Source organism: Cariama cristata, unplaced genomic scaffold (genome assembly GCF_000690535.1).
Source record: "Cariama cristata isolate BGI_N322 unplaced genomic scaffold, ASM69053v1 scaffold17039, whole genome shotgun sequence".
Taxonomy (NCBI): domain Eukaryota; kingdom Metazoa; phylum Chordata; class Aves; order Cariamiformes; family Cariamidae; genus Cariama; species Cariama cristata.
In genome coordinates this window covers 1-17,895 of record NW_009636533.1, presented here as the reverse complement: position 1 = coordinate 17,895, position 17,895 = coordinate 1, and the positions used below count along the sequence as shown (strand labels likewise).

At 48.6% G+C, this 17,895-nt stretch overlaps 1 protein-coding gene across 1 annotated transcript; it reads left to right on the top strand.

The window, feature by feature from the left end:
- Positions 1 to 6,835: 6,835 nt before the first annotated feature.
- On the top strand, positions 6,836 to 16,528 carry SVOPL (SVOP-like). The gene is made up of 9 exons (XM_009707952.1): positions 6,836 to 6,914; positions 8,158 to 8,249; positions 9,300 to 9,398; positions 9,852 to 9,923; positions 10,028 to 10,152; positions 11,644 to 11,707; positions 13,194 to 13,319; positions 14,701 to 14,829; positions 16,451 to 16,528. The coding sequence occupies exons 1-9, from the start codon at positions 6,836 to 6,838 to the stop codon at positions 16,526 to 16,528; spliced, it is 864 nt and encodes a 287-aa protein (XP_009706254.1).
- Positions 16,529 to 17,895: the final 1,367 nt, after the last annotated feature.

Genomic DNA, 17,895 nt, shown 5'->3' with positions numbered 1-17,895 from the left:
TATAAGGGATGAAACAGAATGGGATGTGGCCCTTGAAAGAATGGCAGCTGTAGATGAAAGTGTCCTAGCTACACTCACATATACTGCTATATCAGCTGAGAGCTGAACTACATTGGCCAGGTTGGCTGGACCCTTGTCTGAGTATCTCCACTGATGCCTTTGCCAAGTAGCTGGTCCTCAGCATTTGATCGGTTCAGCTGCCTACGGCTTGGTTGAAAAGAGGAGATGCAGCTTTTGAATTAAATTGGTTATTAATAATCAGCTTGCATGTGTTTCGCTCCATTTACTGCCTTGTCTTTGTGGCATATTTCTTTCCAAGGAAAATATGTTTTGGCTGTTGTTTCAAGCTGTGGTTGATCATATGAAACGATTAAGTCCCTTATAAGATTGCAGCACACAATGCAAACCAGCTCAAAGATAGATCATATTGCAGGCTTGCAATTTTCTACATGCTTTCTAAAACCCTCTTTTTATCTGATTTGCTCCAGAGCTTGACAGCATTGGATTATAGAAGTTTCCACACATCATCACTTAACAAAAGTGTTAGTTTTCAGCTGTGTAAACAAAAGAGTGTGCCAGTTTCCTCATTGGCAGCGAATTTATTTCTCTCTATTGACATTTTTCTCACTGGACATTTAAGATGTCTCCCCCTGATCTGAATTTTTCAAGATACGTTGTTAAAGCAGACTGTGTAGAAATGCTAATACCTAGTGAACAGAAAGAAGAGAGCAATCAAAACAGTTGAGATGAATTTGAAGTACTGATGTACTGTGATCTTCCTAAATATTCATGAACTACTAATCTTTCAAATTGAATAGTGTTAATCATAACCACCTATTTTTTTTAACCACGGAAGATGTAAAATCCCAACATAGTACATCAATGGATTTGGAAGGACAGTGCTCCCTTCCATGGGGTGTGACCAAACAAGACCTATTTTCAAACCTCACACCCTTGATATCCAGCTCCACCAAAGAAACCCACCTGGGAATGTTCCCAGCAGGACACACAGTGGAATAGCCATCACGGGCCGTGGGTCTGCAGTAGTCAGGCTTGAAAGCCACCTTCCTGCTGCAGTGATGGGGAGAAAATACAACCCCAGGCAAATCAGTTGTTCCACTTCTTCCCCTGTGGTTTCCAGAAGCCATACTGGTGTTGGGCACTGGTTACCAACAGAGCCACAAACCTTTTTCCGTTCTAACAATGGCTTGGGTTTGAACAAGCAGCTGGAGCTGAGAAGAGGTGGGCACAGGAGTGTGTCCATGACCCATGCGTGGCCTTGTGCCACCAGTCCTTTGGGCTTGGGTAACCTATGGTACAGACAAAAACCACACAGATGTGAATGTAGCTGGTGTCACAGTTGCTCAGCGTATGCACACCACCTTTGTTTTTTCCTTCCAGCCTATTTTGTGCACTCCTGCTCAGGAGAAAATCTGTCTTGAAGCAAGAAAGGCCAAACTAGTTTGATGCATTACCAAATACAGAGAAAACAATTTGCTTTATGAAATAGCGGACAGATTTTTCTGTACAAACACATATTTTATCTTTACTGCACCCTTCCATGTGATTGCAATGCAACTGAGGAGGCGATTACCTGAAACAGAATATCCATTCCTTTTAGAGCTTCCTGGTGTTTTGCTTTTTGTCTGAGGTTTACATTTTAAGCAAGAAAAACAAGTTATCCTGTGAATGCTGCAGGTGACAAGATGGTCTGTAATTTACAGTATCGAACAGAGATTCAAACATTTGGCTTAATTCTGTATTCAGCTCTCCCTTTCTGTGCGCAACTCAATAACGCAGCAGAACCCGTGGCTCACTTGAGCATTCGTGATACGGGGATGGCACTTCCCCACTCCACAAGAGGACTGAGCTCACTTACAATCAGGGAACGTTCAGATGAAATACTGCTGAGAGGCAGGGTTGTTCTTATATACTTTGAGGAGAGCCCTGGCTTTCATCTGAGTTGGTTTTAAGACTTCTTTAAAAATCCACTCACTTCCAGAGAGTGCTTTGTTTTTAAAGGTTTTCCTTCAGAAGATGAGGGGGATTTTGAAGCAGAGCAGTGGCTGCTCGTTCCCCTGCACAGCTGCTAAGCTGAAGGGGACCATGTTTTGTAGCTGGTTTGGTGAATGTGGCCACCAGATGTGGTCAGATCCAGCAGAGACCACTGTTACAGACTAGTAGACCTTGGTACAACACCCCAGTGTCTTTATCTGAACTTTACCCATTGCTGGAGGAGGTTTGACTTGTAACTGGGAACTCTTCCTAACTCAGGATCTCAGCATGCCCCTCCAGGGTGGTCTCAGAATCGGTGCCCAGGGAGGAACGGGTGCTTCTGGATCCAGAGCTCACCCTGTTGTTAGGAGGGTGTTTGTTTCTGAGAGCTGGTGACATGAGTTTATATTAATTTCCTACAAAATTATATAAAAACCTCAGTGAATGACCATGTAAGAAGGGAAAGGGGTAACAAAGTCAATCAAACTGTTTTCAGTCATTCACACTGATTCTGTCCTGGATTTTTCATTCCTTCTCATGAGATCCATTGCTGTGTGTGGCCAAGCCCTCCTGCCAGGATGACTTTGGTGATGTGGAGGATGAGGAAACCCTCGTACCAAGTCCTTGTCCAGTCTCGTAGATTCTCTGGCCTGGTGATGATGAGCTTTTGGACTGAGCTTTCATAAACTTCAGGAGTCAACAGTTTCTTAGAGCCCATCCTCTGGGTCCTGCAGCAAACAGCACTTTGCACAGTGTTTACCCATATGATGGCTCTCCATCATGTCCTTGGCCAGCATGGAGACCTTTCTTCTCGCCTTTACTCTTTTGTTTCTCCTCGAACTTTCACAGATGTAGACATTTCCATTCATGCTTCACTCTGACTAGTCTGCATTTCTGTGGCAAATAACTAGAATATCATGAGGTAGTTAAAAAATGTAATAGACATAGTATCCCTTTGTTCAGTGCCAAACACCTGGGCCTGAAAGCACATCTCTGTGGCTGAGAATTTCACTGGTATTTTGGTCATTTTTTTCCCTTCTGTGCTGGGAAGCTGGAATGCCAAAACATCTGCACCCTCCTGTGATTGCACACACGCTGTCTGAGTTTTTGCAATGAAAACATAATGGTATGGGTCTGGCAGCCTGGATCATGCATCTTGTTCAGCAGATGCTAATAACGGCTGTAGCTGAATATTAGATATTATTAAGATGTAAAATAAGGCTGTGAAATAACATATGTTGGCTGGTGGCAAATGTCTTCCTGATGCTTAGAAGCATGAGATTCAGCATGGGAATTACATACTTTGACAAAACTGTTGCAGCATTGCTGCCAGCTCAGTGTATGTATGTCAAAACAGAAGGATTTTGGGAACCCTTGTCAAAGAGAGACAAAAAAAAATCCCAGCATCTTCACTGGCCTTCACCAATGTCAACACACTTGAGTAGTGAAGGTTGACATATACATTCTTAGTCAAGAGCACATACCTATTGTAGCTCAGATTCAGTGGCCGACACAACCTGTAGCACTCAGATTTGCTGCACAGTATTCATGGCAGTTTAAGCTGTGAATACGCCCTGCAGTTTGGAAATTTAGAAGGACGAAGCAGGTGAACAGATCTCATTTTTTTCATGGCGCTGGCACCTGACTTGGCTTCATCTGGCCTAAGGAGGGGCTGGTGGCTGCAGTGCCCGGGCACTGCTCGTGGCTTTGCAGGGGATGGCAAAGTGCCTTACATGGGCACTGGTGCTGCAGGACCTGCCCCTTTCACCTGTCAGCTAAAATCTTGCTGGTGTTGCAGTAAGGATGTCTCCCCTGTGCCCTCATCCCATCTCCCTGGGGTTGTCCCCATAAGAAGGGATGGGCAAGCACCATCACCTGTGGTGGGCAGCCCCTGTGGACACCTGTAGGTGCCACGAGACCAGCACAGGTCGGCACTGGGGCACCCCGCCTGCAGCACCTGCTTCTGGGGGCGGAGGTGGGTGGAGAGGGACCCGCCTGTGCCCAGCAAGGAGGAAACCTGACTCCCAGGAGCTGGATCTCAAACCCACAGCACCGCCAACACTGTAAAAAGAAAATAACAGACGGGAACGAAACAGACAGAAAAGAGGAAAGGTCTGCTCCTCGGTGCCTGAGACACTGCAGAGGTAAGAAAGCTTCACTCAAAAAAAAAATAAAATCAATCTTTGGCTTAATAGTGGGAGTATCTGATCATTTGTATGTCACATGTGGAAGCTCTCTGACTTTTTTACCGACAAAATTCCCAGCTGGTCTCATGTGCAGCATTGCTTATTGTGTGCCCTTTGCGGCCTCACAGCCCTCCGGTGCAGGGTCACAGCATCCTTCCACCGGGTCCCAGCAGCAGTTTCACTGCACTCTTGATTGTTCCCTTCAGGTGGAGGATTACTATTTTCCCTTCCAGCAGCAACTTTGTCACTGCTGTTCTTTTGGTTCATGTAATTGGCATTTATTATTTTCAGTGGGATTTACAAATAGCGGGAAACTTGTGACTCCCTGAAGAGATGTAGTAGACCTAGCTACTCCATCAAGGCAAACAGGGCTACAAAGGTTTGGGATGAGCGAACCGTGGGTTTGGGAATCGTTGGAAGGTTTACTGAAGTGTTGCATGTAAATCTCTGTCTTTTGAACATAAGTGCTAGAGCAGAGAGTACAGTGCTAGGGACTTGCCTGAACAGTGGCTTCTTGTCTGCTTATAGATGAGTGAATTTTGCTCCAACTGCCCCAATACCTGGACAGAGGGGGATGCAGGTGCCTGCACAGATTTCTGGTGTAATTTGAGATGCTAGAGAAGGTATCCCACCTGCTCACCCACTGCTATTTGAGAGCAGTGTGGGTCTCCCATAGGTGATATCTGTTGTCCTGACACCTCTGGGAGTGTCTTGGCTACTGTGGGGTGTTGGAGGTGGCACTGCACCCTTCTGCCTGAACACCCAAGCCTCATCGGGGGTTCTGCACAGCAATGCCAGGGATCAGGGTTTCCTTCCCTTTTCTGGAAGAGCTGCAGCACTTCCCAGAACTGTGGCACGTGGCCCAGAGCAGGTGAGCACCAGTGAAATGCTGCAGCACATCTCAGAAAAAATTAGCAGAGTATCCCAGCATCACGACGAGTGGGCAAGGGCCCAGGGCTTGTTCCTTGTCCTGGGCATGCCCCAGCCTGGCCTGCCAGTGCCCTGGGCTGTGCCCACTGCAGGCTTTGGAGGAGAGTGGCTGTTTAACCAGACACAGGGATGATGTGGCAGCTTAGAGCAGAATGTGTTTGGAGGTCCCTAATCATAAACGAACAGAAAAGGGGGAAAACAGGTCCCCAGATTTTGTTATTGCAAAGCCCTTCGTGGTTTAGCCACACAGTAAAACTTCACCTCTTCTCGTGGGCCCTTCCAAGCACCTTGTTTGGTTGCTCTTGAGCTGGTTCCACTTGGAAATGGTCCCTAGCTGGTGGCCAGCATGGTCAGCTGGGGGCACCGTGTGCTGCTGGCAGCTATTGCTGCCTCCCAGGACACTGCTGAGAGACAGTTGTAAGCAATATCCTACACATCCTCTTGGCTGCTGGACTGTAATGATCTGTAACAGCAAAGTCAGTGTATGTGACCTGATGGACTAATCTGCCATTAGCCCTTAATGACCTCCTTATAGCTGTACCTCAGTATATCCAGCCTGGGAGTACTGTAAGTCTGTGCTGTCTGTGTTCATGCTGCCCCCTCTCTCAGCTGGGATTTTGTGTCTTTTGTTAGATGCTCTCAGTCATTAATTTGCTCAAGCTCTCACCCTACTGCAGCCTCCCCGGTCACTGCTGGGTGGCTGTGGATGCTGCCTGGGCCAAGTCCAGTGCCCGTGAAGGGAAGTAACCAAAGGAGAGGGCGTCATCAAACTGAAGATGAATTGAGCCCCCACTCCAATGTCTGTGCATGCACTTGGCAGGAAAGCTTGTGGGTTAAAGCAAGTGGTGTGCTTAATCCCTGCCCTGGGATTAAGATGAGCTTTTCTGACCAGGAAAACCAACTACGATCAGGCCAAGGGATCTAGCACTGGAAACCAGAAACACCAGTGGAGGAAGCCAGCTCTCCTGTGTTGCAATCCAGAACACATGGCTGAGTTCTTGCTGACCTGAGAGGATGAGGATTAGTGCAGCAGAGGATCAGGTTTGCAGCAGGAACTGCTATGCTGGCAAGGTGCAGGCTGGGTGAGGAGGAGTTTGGTGCTTACCTCTCCCTAGGCATGCCATCCCAGGGCTGCCGGGGGTAGGGGAGCAGGCTGGGCCACCCTGCTCCTTAGCACAGCTCTGCTTCGGTGGGTGCTCCCATAAAGCTGAGCAATTACAGAGTGCGGCACCTCTATGGCCCACTCAGCACCAAATCCTGAGGGGTGGCAATTTCTGCCTCCAACAGGGACAACTTACTGCCGGTCCTGTCATGTCTTGGCTCTGGGAGATGCAGCATCTTTTGACTCCCTCTTCATTTCACACACTTCTAGACTGGGGAAGTTGTCACACGTCTTGTGTTAGCGGGTCTCCAGTCTTCCCCAAGGTAGTCCCTGGACTTTCCATAAATACAGCCAGTGCAATGCAATGACTGATCTCTGTCAGTTTGACTAACTTACCTTCTGAAGTTTCTATGTATTTTTCACCAAAACCACCATGGGAAGGGACATATCCCAGTAGCTGCCTGAAACAAACTCATGTTTGAGCAGATCTGAATGTTTCCACCCCAGCATGGGAAGCTGCTTTGCTGGCTTATTGCTCAGACAGTTTTGTGATTCTCCAGAGGTTTCGCAGTTAAACCCCAGCCTTGCTCGGCAGTGACAGTGGACCCCAGCAGGAGCCGAGATGGCCACTGCACCAAAAGAGGCAGAAAATGCTATTGACTTGGAGGAAATCCACACGGAGAGACAAGAACCCCCAAAAGGTGAGTTTGTATTGGCAGGGCTAGAAATTTGGGTCCTCATTTAGCCAGGGTAGAGAGAGGGTCCCCAGTCCTGGCACTCCAGCTACCTAAAACCTCTGTACCTGGAGCCACAAACGTCAGCTTCATACTGCTCCTCGCCCATCACAGCTAACAGGCTGCTGGCTATGGTGGTGGGAAGAGCTGGCTGGCTTGATTTTGCTCAGGCCTCTGCTTTGTGTAAACATTTTATTGCGTTGGTAATTCAAGGATTCTTTTATTTTGGATAATTTTTTAAAAAATCACCATATTCTATTTCAAAAGCATTTTTAAGTGAAAAAAATTGTAGAAAGGCATTAAAAAAAGAAAAAAAAAGACCTGCATTTACGAAAGAAAAAGAATTTTCTCCTGAAATTCTGCAGGAAGTTCTGTTCCATTTCAGAGGTAATGTTGATGGGTTTGAGATGACTTAGTTGGGAGATACATGTCCTGACAGAAAAATTTATGTAGCTCTGACTTTACCTAAATAAGAGCTTAAAAGTATACATATACTGAAAGCTTTCTGCCAGGTTTGTTTATAAAGCCATCCCAGCCCTGATATTGAGAAGCTTTGTATGGTCCTGAAATGGGGGAGAAAAGTCAGGAATAATGACTTAGGAGATGAAACTGATCCCAGAGCTCCTGGCTGTGCTCATTTTGCAGGGCTTGGGGCTGGGGCAGCCCCCAGCTCACAGTGCCCGTACTGGGAGTGGGCCCGTACCCCAGGGGTGCAGAGGGACTGGGCCTCAAGGCAATTTAGGCAGGGGACATGAGCAGACGATTGCCCAGATGCAGTCCAAGCCATGGGTTTCTGAAGCAGGTGGGGTAACTGAGTACAAGGCTGTCTTTCCTCCATGCCCAGCCTGCCCTCTCCCCCACTGGCTGCTGTTCCAGCAACCCCCTGACGTGCCCGGCCACCAGCGTGCCCAGGGGCTGGTCAGTGGACACACAACTGGTAGATATTTCCAGCCATTTTCCTGGTGCAGTTCCACAGTACCATGAAAAACGTTGACATTTCATAAAGAAGAGGTGCAAATTCACTGCTGACAGGTTTTGGATTTTTTTTTTTGTTTGGTTTGGTTGGTTTGTTTCTTTGTGTTTGGGTTTTTTTGTTTTTTTTGTTTGTTTGGTTGTTTGGGGTTTTTTTTTTTTTTTTTTTTTTTGTTTGTTTGTTTGTTTTTGTTTTTGTTTTTTTTTGTCTCTGTCTTTCTTTCCCTTTGGCATTCAGGGCAGAAAACATTTACGGTAGAAGAAGCTGTGGAAACCATTGGGTTTGGGAGGTTCCACATCGTGCTCTTCTTGATCATGGGCAGCACTGGGGTAGGTGTCTGCAGCCATCTGCACTGGCCTGAAAAACTGCTTTTCTCATTTTCCTTATTACTGTGCAATAACAACCATAAGCACCATGAGCATATACTGAAGCCCATTTTTTTTCACACATATACCTTCTCAAGCAAGATTTCTACTGTTGTCATCTTTGGCCAAAATAGATACTGGCCACAACTGATATCAGACCTATTTCAGAGAAAAGCTGAGCAGGTTGGCCCAGAGCAGGCTGGCCTGGCCCCTGCCCTGGAGCACTGTCCCACTGGGCAGCACTGATGGGGCTCATCTTCAATAGCACCTGAGGGTTAGGTTCAGCCTCTTGAAGGCATTTTTCGTGCCATCCCCAGGGCACTCAAACCCTGTGTAATCTGGCAAGGGAGGGCTGCCGTCCTCTCACCCTTGGCTACTTGAAAAATTTCCTAACTGCTAGGGTCTTGGGTTACAGCTGTATCTGGTTTGGGAACTGGGGCAAAAGCCTGAAGCCAGGCTAGGGTAAAGATGCGATGGTGACATATCCATGAGGATCACTGCAGCTGAGGTGTAAAAGCCCCCAGCTATGTGTAAACAATAGGCTCATTTCTTAACTGAAGCCAGCTGCTGGGGAAAACAGCCAACAGAGCAATTAAGTTTTTGATCAAAACCAGTTTTAAGACGTCATCTTAGTGTTAGATGCTTGAATTCACAGCCAGGTACCTAACCAAACAGCTTGGTTTCCAGAGATAGTTGAAGGTCTTCCCACTAGCACAGCTAGGTAAAAGAGTCTCCTCTGCAAAGGACGAGTCTTTCCAGCCTTCCTAGATACACAGTGTACCTAGACACCTGCTTTCTAGGTGCACTTTTCTCCCCTCCTCTGCCTGTTTCCAAGTGCTCATATCTTCCTGATCAGGCACAGGGCTCAGACCACTATGGAAGCACCGTGGCTTCACAGGGCTCTTTCGACGTGGTGGGACTGCCATGGCTGCAGGCTTGGTAGGATTGAGGGACTTTGCCCTGTGGGCTCCTTGTGGCTTCCCTTCTTGCTAATGTGCACACTCGTTTCCAAAGGTGGCTGAAGCCATGGAGATCATGCTGATAGCTGTTGTGTCCCCTCTCATCCGATGTGAGTGGCAGCTTCAAGACTGGCAGGTGGCTTTAGTGACAACGGTGAGTGGCTTGTGTTCCTCCCATGCAGGTCATCCATCATGTGGTCATTGTCAGGGGCACCACCAGAGGCTTTGTAAAGTACATTTCCCAATGGACCAAATAAATTCCTAGGGCCTCCTGTCAGGGAGAAGAACAGTACCACAACTGTAGAAAACCAGAAAGCAAGCTGACATGAGCACACATCCATGCCCAGAGCTGTAATGCCAAAACAAGCCCTTACTTCCATATTCTTAATTTGAAGTCCTTGCCATCCAGCCCCCAGCTTTGAGGGTTGAAGCAGTGAGTGCTTACATGGAGGAAGTCAACCGCCGAAAGCCACCTCGCTGATGGTTCTGGGCACTGCAGTTCATCCTGCTGCTCAGCAAGCATTCAGCTCGCCCACAGTTCAAAGAGCAGAGCTGGCCTTTGCCGCCAGGAGTGGGTCCTCCACAGCTGTGTTTCGATTTCCCTTAGATGGTGTTTTTTGGCTACATGGTCTTCAGCATAGTGCTCGGGTTCCTGGCCGACAGGTATGGCCGCTGGAAGGTGAGTGAGCGCTGGGGGCTGCACACCCTTTTCCTGAACCCCACAGGACCCATGTAGCTGGTTGAGCCTGTGGTTTGATGACCCTAATTTTTCCCTTTTTGCAGATTCTGCTGCTCTCATTCCTCTGGGCAGCCTATTTCTCCCTGCTGACCTCATTTGCCCCATCCTACATCTGGTTCGTGTTCCTGCGGGCCATGGTAGGAGGTGGCGTGTCGGGCCACGCGCAAGGGTAAGGCTGTGCCTCATGCCTTGTGGCATGGGCAGCAGCAAGCCAGCCTTCATGGGAAGGTTCGCAAAGGTACCCACGGCCACGGAGGGGCTGAGTTCCTGGGTTTACAGCAGGAAAAGTCCTTCAGCTCATTTTGGCTGACCCTGGCAGAGTGCCCAGTCTCCCTCGCACTGAGCCTGATAAGCTGTGGCTGAGCTACGACCTGGAGGGGATGGTGGGGAAGGGGCCTTCACGGGGGCTGGAAGTGGAAAGCGGAGCAAATTCCCACATTACCTTAAAACAAAATGCCATTCTGTAATTTCACTGAATCCCAGTTGATCGACCTAAATTATAGTTCCCAAGGACTCTCGAGCCCTGGAATAGAGGAGGCAGCTGGTTTATGTTAAGCTAGTGACAGAGGGATTATTAAGCACACATATTAGAAAAACAATTAGACAGGTAACAGATGAGCAAAGGCTGCTTCCTTGTAAAAAAGTCACAACAATTCTGCTTAAGTAGCAAATTCTTCTTGAACTGATGTAAAACGTTCCCACTTAAATGAAACTTTTTGCCCTGTTGGGGTGGAAAGGAGGACATGGAGGGGGAGAGGAGAAACACACAATATTAACAACCACTTCACTAGGAGCCTGGCAAAATAAATTATTCCTTTCAACTCTCTCAGGGAAACAAATGCAACATTTCAGCATCTTTCATGGTTCCTTGAAGCCATGTTGCTGCCCATGCAGGAAACCCAAAACTGGTCGTGTTGACCTTTGCCAAAGCAAAGGACAGGAAGGAGATAGGTGCTGTCAGGAGGGGAAGACACCCTGCGCCTGAGCCACATCCACCGAGCTCCCGGTGCTGCCTCCCTCGCAGGAGGGGCCCCCTTCCCTGGCTATGGAAGCTGCTGATGAGCCTAATGAGGGTGGAGGGAAATTGAACACTTTATGAAACTCTTCAATAGCTGAGCTATAAGGAGCCAACATGGGTCTCTCCACACCACTCTTTTGCCAGCCAAGGAAACACAATTCACACCTGTGAGCTTGAGAGATGCCAGCACCAGGCCCTCCCCTAAGGGCTATCAAACCATTTGATAAAAAGTGGAATAGAATGGGGTTTTTTATTTAATGAAAAAAACCCAATTCACTAAAAATTGTTCAATTCTACAAACATACTCTATGCCTGTGGTGACACCTCAACCACCTCACAAGACCTTCCCATAGGTTTTCTGATGCACAGTCTGCAATGTTTACCTGCCTGTATCCTAGAGCTGTGGCCTGGAGAGGATTCATGCCATGCATCTCACTTACATGTAACTTGGTGCCTGCCCGAGTGGAAGGCACATTGAGAAGGGATTCCCCCATCTCTGGGTGCTCAGTGGTGGAGGAGGAATGGCACTCTGTCTACTGGCAGCAACATCCAGCAGTGACTGAGCTAAGCTGAACTGCTCCTTGATTAGTATAGAAATTTTCATTGTTGCTGTATTTCTGCATTTTTTCCCTCTTTTGCCAGGCTTATCATAAAAACGGAATTTTTGCCCACCAAATACCGAGGATACATGTTGCCCTTATCTCAGGTAAGAGTGAGCACATTACTGTTTCTTCTGACTCCGAGTCCTGGGAGATTTGTCCCACTGCTGTTTGGAAGCCGGGTCTCTAGCACATCACCCTTTCTCCCACACTATTCACACTTGTCTGGGTCTGAGCAAGTGCCTACTGCCTCCTTCACCCCGGAGCATGGCATCTGTGTTATTAAAGATGTACACAGGCAGCTGCCTGCAGAAGAGAGGCAATATCTTCTAAAATAATTGGATGCTCCAAACATTGCATGAGGACTTTGAGTGATGCCTGACAGCCTGACATCCAGCCTCTTGGTTGCTCTGTCGATAACAGTGCCACCTGCTCTAACAGGGTCAGCGCCGATGGGCCGGCAGGAACTGGAGCCAGCGGCACCACCGGCCCCCTCCCGGCCTGGGCTCATCCCCTCCTCTCTTTGGACCCTGGGTGATAACAAGTGGTTAAAGAGGTGATTCCTGGAGGTGGTCCTGATCTACACCTCTCCCTGTCCCTGCTCAGGGATGGCACAGGGCTTTGCACAGGACAGGGCTAGTATAAATAGTCCGAAATTTGACCTGAGACATGCTGGAAGCGTTGTGCCTGCTTGCTAGGCAAAGGCCACAGCAAGCGTGAGTCGAGTTGTTGCTTAATCTGGATTTCTGCAATGGGCACTTGCTGCATGTGCAAATGATCGTCGGAGGCCTCATCAAGCACACAAATTCATCTGACTGTTGAACCAAAAGTGTTTGTATACAGTCTTAGTGGCAGGGATAACTTGCTTTTCATTACTGCCTGTTTGATCGCAGGGCTTCATTACCAAAGTGTCATCAGAAACACAAAGGTTTATAAAAAAGAACAATCTTGTATTGCTCCCCAGAAATTTGGTATTTCTGCCCACAGACTACTCATGAACTTGCTGTGGCTTTTCTGTATTTGTTTGTGCTTTGCATTGGCTGAGCTCCCTCGGGTGGTGCCCTGGAAAGAGTCGTGTCTCCTAACAGCAACAAGTGAACTTTGGGGACAAATGTACTTGCAGATCGAGGGGCCAGGTTCTCCATTGGTATAACTTGGCATTGAGTCTACTGGAGACCCACCAACTCCCAGCAGTGGAAATCTGGCCCATTTTTGCCTTCAGTGCTTGTAAATCTGCTGCTTCCCTACAGAGATTTAGACAGGAGGAAAATTCATGGGCATGAGGGTTAGCAGAGAAGTGACTGGAAGGACAAAAGAAGTGACTTTAAGTAAATGGTAGCTACAGCAAGTTATCTGTTTTCATCTGGAGATAATTAAGACTATCTTCAGCCATCCCTCCCCAAATCCTTGTCTTTCCCTCTTTCCTTCAGCCCCAAACTCAGCTTCTCAGACATCCGTGGCATGGCTCAGTTTGAACCACAGCATTCCCTGGCACAGATCCGCACCTATCCATGGAACCAGACTAGAAGGGAAGAAAATAAACAAATTGTTGCCATGTGTTCATATTTTAACCCCTTCCTTTCTCTTGGAAAGGTGTTTTGGTTGGCAGGATCCTTGCTAATCATTGGCCTGGCATCGGTGGTGAACCCAACCGTTGGCTGGCGGTGGCTGATCAGAATTGCCTCCATCCCTGGCATCCTTCTCATCCTGATGTTCAAGGTAGGAAGAGTTCCTCTCCCCGCTCCCCGCTGCACCCCCGCTGGACCTGGTGTCTCCCCAGACACCAAGAGGCATTGCCCTCCACCTCCTGCAAGCCTGGGGCTGTCCTTGTGTCCTCCTTTCATCACCACAGCCCTCTCACTTGGGGGGCTTGGGAGGTCTGCGGGGCTGCAGACCAGCTGCTGGGGAGATGTCACCCTGCAGGAGATGGTTTGGCTTTGCTTTGCTTTGTAAAGCCTCTGGCTTTGCTGCCCTGCAGTAGCCCTCCAGCACCGCAAGCTCCAGTGTCCAGGCTTCCAGCTGTACCCAGGGACCATGGTGATGGGCCAGGCATCGAGAGGAAGACAGGCTAAGCAGGGTGTGCAAATCACAAGTAATACCTTCAGACTAGTGTTGGCCACAGCGCAGCCTCTTCAGTCTTCCCATTTGCTAGGGCTGAGGAAAGAAGCCTCAGTAAAGTGTTCCCAGAGCAAATAGGTGTCAGGGTCAACCGCAGCTTCCCCAGATTTATTCACACTTCAGAAATATCAGCCTCAGACATGAGGACTGTCTTATTTGTGGGGAGTGATGTGGAAAATCCCTACTTGCAGTGCTCATGGGCACTGCAGTGCTAAGCTGTGGCTGGTGCAAGCCGTACAGACGTGAAAGCCCTTGCTGCAGCTGAAAGAAAGAATGAGCAAGTCCATCTGCAGTACTACCTGGGCAGTCAAATGCAATGTCCACTTGTATAACTTTGACGTTTGGTTTCCCTGATTATTTTTGCCAGAAAAAAAGGATAGCAAATATTTTTAGTCCAGAAGAAAAAAAAAAGACACAGTCAGCATAAATACCTTTAAAAAAAGGAGTCTTTTATTCATATGTCAGTGATATAGATGTAATTGTTTATAATTTAATAAAACCATCATTTAATAAAAAGATATTTTATTTGGAAAGAGCACCAGGTGTGGGTGAACATTGCAAATGCTAGTGGTGAGTGAATTTCGGTTTCTAAATTTCATCCGTGTCTTCCTTTATTTTAATGGCCTTGTTGAGTGTTCCAAGACTTTTGCTTAAGTAAGCAACATGTACCTCATCCCATTTTAGAATTTCAATTAATTAAGGCTTGGTTTTTGTTAAACCTGTGTCTTTGGCTTCCACCTCTCATTAGTGCTTGCCACAGACAGCTCAGTAGCAGACCCCCTGGGAGCTGGACCAAGCAATGGGTTTATTGGGCAGGGTGAGTCCCCCAACATGGGTATGGGCAGCTGGGACATGCAGAGGTGCCCCAGGGCATGGCTGGGGAGGAGGACAGGCAAAAGGCTACTCCAGCTCAGGAAGCTGTGAGTACTGATGTGTGGACAGAGAGGTGCAGAAAGGCTTTCTGACACTGCTCTGCTTTCAGTTCATCCCGGAGTCGGCGCGGTACAATGTGTCCACAGGAAATGTGGCAGCTGCCCTGGCCACACTGCAGAGGATAGCCAAGATGAACGGGGCAGCGATGCCTGAGGGGGTGCTGAAGGAGCCCACCAAGGTAAGCCGAACCTGTAGCACTGCTCGGCCCCTTCATCCCAGGCAGGGCTGCTGGCATCTGGGATTTGGGGAGGGAGTGGGACTGCCAAGCACATCTCGCTCTGCCTCTCTCTCCTCCTCGCCTGGTTTCTTTCCAAACAACTACTGAATGTGATGATGAAGATGTCATTTTTCTTTTGGAGAGAGAATAATCCTGGTCTTCAAAATGGAATTGAGCTTTCTGCCTTTTTTTTTCACATTGTGTTCATTCAGAAAAAATATTGTGCTGAGAAAAAGATTTGCTTCCTTTAACACAAAAAGGGCTCCCGGCAAAGCGCCTTCTTCCTTATGGCCCATCCATGCCCCAGGGGTGTCCCCTGTGCCTTCAGAACTGGGACCTGCCCCTCGGTGTCCCTCTCAGAGCTGTGACCGGTCAGGCTGCAAGGATCCCTGCCATGGGGTCAACCCACCACTCCCAGGGGCTTCTTCCAGCCCCTGGCCAGTCTTGTCCGCTAGGCCCCAGCATCCCAGGTCCCTGAGTGTGGAGCCACGGCCCAGCAGAAGAGGGTCAAAGCAGACGAGGCCATTTCACAGCTACCACCATTTCCACCTGTAAACAGCTGAGCAGCTCAGGAGTTAGTCCAGTCAGCTACTGGAGCAAAATGCCCGAAAGCGTGCGTGCGTGTGTGCGTGCGTGTGGCAGGAGAGGAGCTGGGAGCCAGCCCCCCTCCCCTTTACCCTTAGTCTTGGCCCTGCTGACTGCAGGCTCCCTTGACCCCCCAAGAGAGGAAGATTGGATGAAACTATTGTTCAGGGCCTCAAAATTATTATCCAGCTCTTTTAAGTCTCTTTCCTGGACCTCTTTGCTGCTTATTCAACCCACAGGCACCAAGCATTGTCCTTAGCAAGTCATGCAAGATGGTGCTATTGTATTGGAATTAATTAGGATTAAAGCTTCCCTGTAGTTTAATTGAATTTATGTAATGGACCCACATTGGCTGTGGGAAGGGTTTTTGTTAGCTGTGCACCCTCTCAGCCTTAACCAATGATGAGGAAAATAAAAATAAAGGCAATCCAAACCATCCCTGTGAACTCATCTCGCCTCAGTGGTGGGATACTGGGGCAGCTGCCAGCAGCTGCCAGGGCCCCCTCAGTGCTTGCTTGTCTCTCTGCTCATTGGCATTTCAGGTCTCCCAGCAAGATATATGTGGCCACAGACTTGCTCCACAAGCAGAGCAGCAGATGCTGGGCCCCTCTCCCCAGCACGTGAGGCAACGGGAGCTGCCACCAGCCCCAGCAGTGCTGGCCCCCCAGCAGCAAGCAGGTTCCCTTGTGGCACCATGGTGGTCATGCTGGGGCCAGACTGCCAGGAGCAGAGGGGACCTGTGGGGGCCAGGAGTGCTCAGGGTGTTCTCTTCTCCTCCCCTTCATCCTTTGCAGTGTGTTCTCCTGTGGGCATCCTTTGGGATGAGGGGCTTTCCTCTCCAGGGGGCTGATGGGGTACAGGGTTGCATCATCTGTCTGTGCCATCGGCACCCTGGGGCGAGGGCAGGGGGGCCTGGGGTGCCAGCTGCTGCCTCAGAACACACACCCCTGTATAAAAGACACCTTTTAAAAAGCTATTTATACAAAATAATTTGCAGGAAAGGAGAGGAAAGTTCAAGGACCTCATCCACCCCAAATACCTCAGAACAACTTTGCAGATATGGATCATATGGTAAAAAAAAGTTTGTTTTTTTTTGTTTTTTTTTTTTTTTTTTCCTCTTGCTTATCAGCTCATTCTCCCCGTTGAACATGTGCAGGGAGCAGCAGTCTCCCGTTGACTCTGCCATTACAAAGCACCAGTTCTGCCTTAGGAGCCAGCTGCAGATCCTTGGCAGGTGGAGGGGGAGTATGTGGGCATGGGTTACTGTAGGCTTGCTCTGATCTCAGACCATGCCTCAGAGCCGCTGCATCGGTTGTTGTTAACACAGGCAGAAAAAAGGCTAGGCATCCAGGATGGTGTAGGGTGCCATGAGTCCTTCTTCAGGACAGGGTGGCTCAGGGGTGGGAGCCAGGTGAGAGCAGCAGGAGAAAGCCCATGCCTGCCTGCAGTGTGCACCAGCGATGTGCCCACAGCTCCGCTTCCCTTCTTGGTGTAAACTTGTTCCTCCCAAGGGGAAGAATGCCCCCCCTTTGCAGGCCAGCCAATGTATCAGTGAAATAGGGCTCCGACTCATTAACTGTTACCAGTGCCACAGGCCAGGGAAAATTAAGATTGAAGAGAGATGGGTTTCATATGCAATGTTCCCAGTAGCTATATGCAAGGGTAATATATGTTTCATTGACTTTACTGTCTGGAATGGAAATGTATACATAATGGGTCTGTGAGAACTCATTGACCTAAAATGTTGCTAAACGTCAGGCCTGACATTTTTATTTTTATTTTCCCCTTAACTTGTATGAGGGTTATGAAATATCTTTCGTTTTGTTTTCTAATCCTCCTTTCTCTCCTAGTCCTCCCAAGAGTCACTGGATTGTTCTTGGGTTTGCATTCCCACCCCCATGCTCCAAGCATCGCCTGCCTCCCCAGGCAGCTTGTTTCCTGGTCCAGATTCTGCTGCTCGTTTCTGAAACTGCCAGGGGGGACAAAAAAAATTGGAAATTACTTCTCGGCCTGTTTATGATCAGGCCTATGCTGAATTACCTGATAATGACACAGCCAGGCTGCCATCACCAATGCTGTGTTCTTGACCACCAGCCAAGGTGCAATGTGAGCCTCTCCAGCCAGTTAATGTAAACTCCTTTCAAAAATCCCTGGGCAGAAAGGATAAGGACTAACAGAAAAATCTGGGCTGTTGCTTCATGTAAGCTGCAAGCATCAGGGCCTGATGTTGAGACTCCCTGGTCCCCTGGGAAGGGGTGGTTTGGAAATGTCTCCTCTTACAGTCCTGAGTGAGGAAAGAGACCAAAGGGGCACATGCTGCCCAGCGTGACTGCAGCAGGTCACCTCCTGCAGAGCAAGAAATGACACTAAGGGGCACGCAGAAAGATGGTGGTGGGTTGACCCTGGCTGGAGCCCAGGTGCCCACCAAAGCCGCTCTATCAC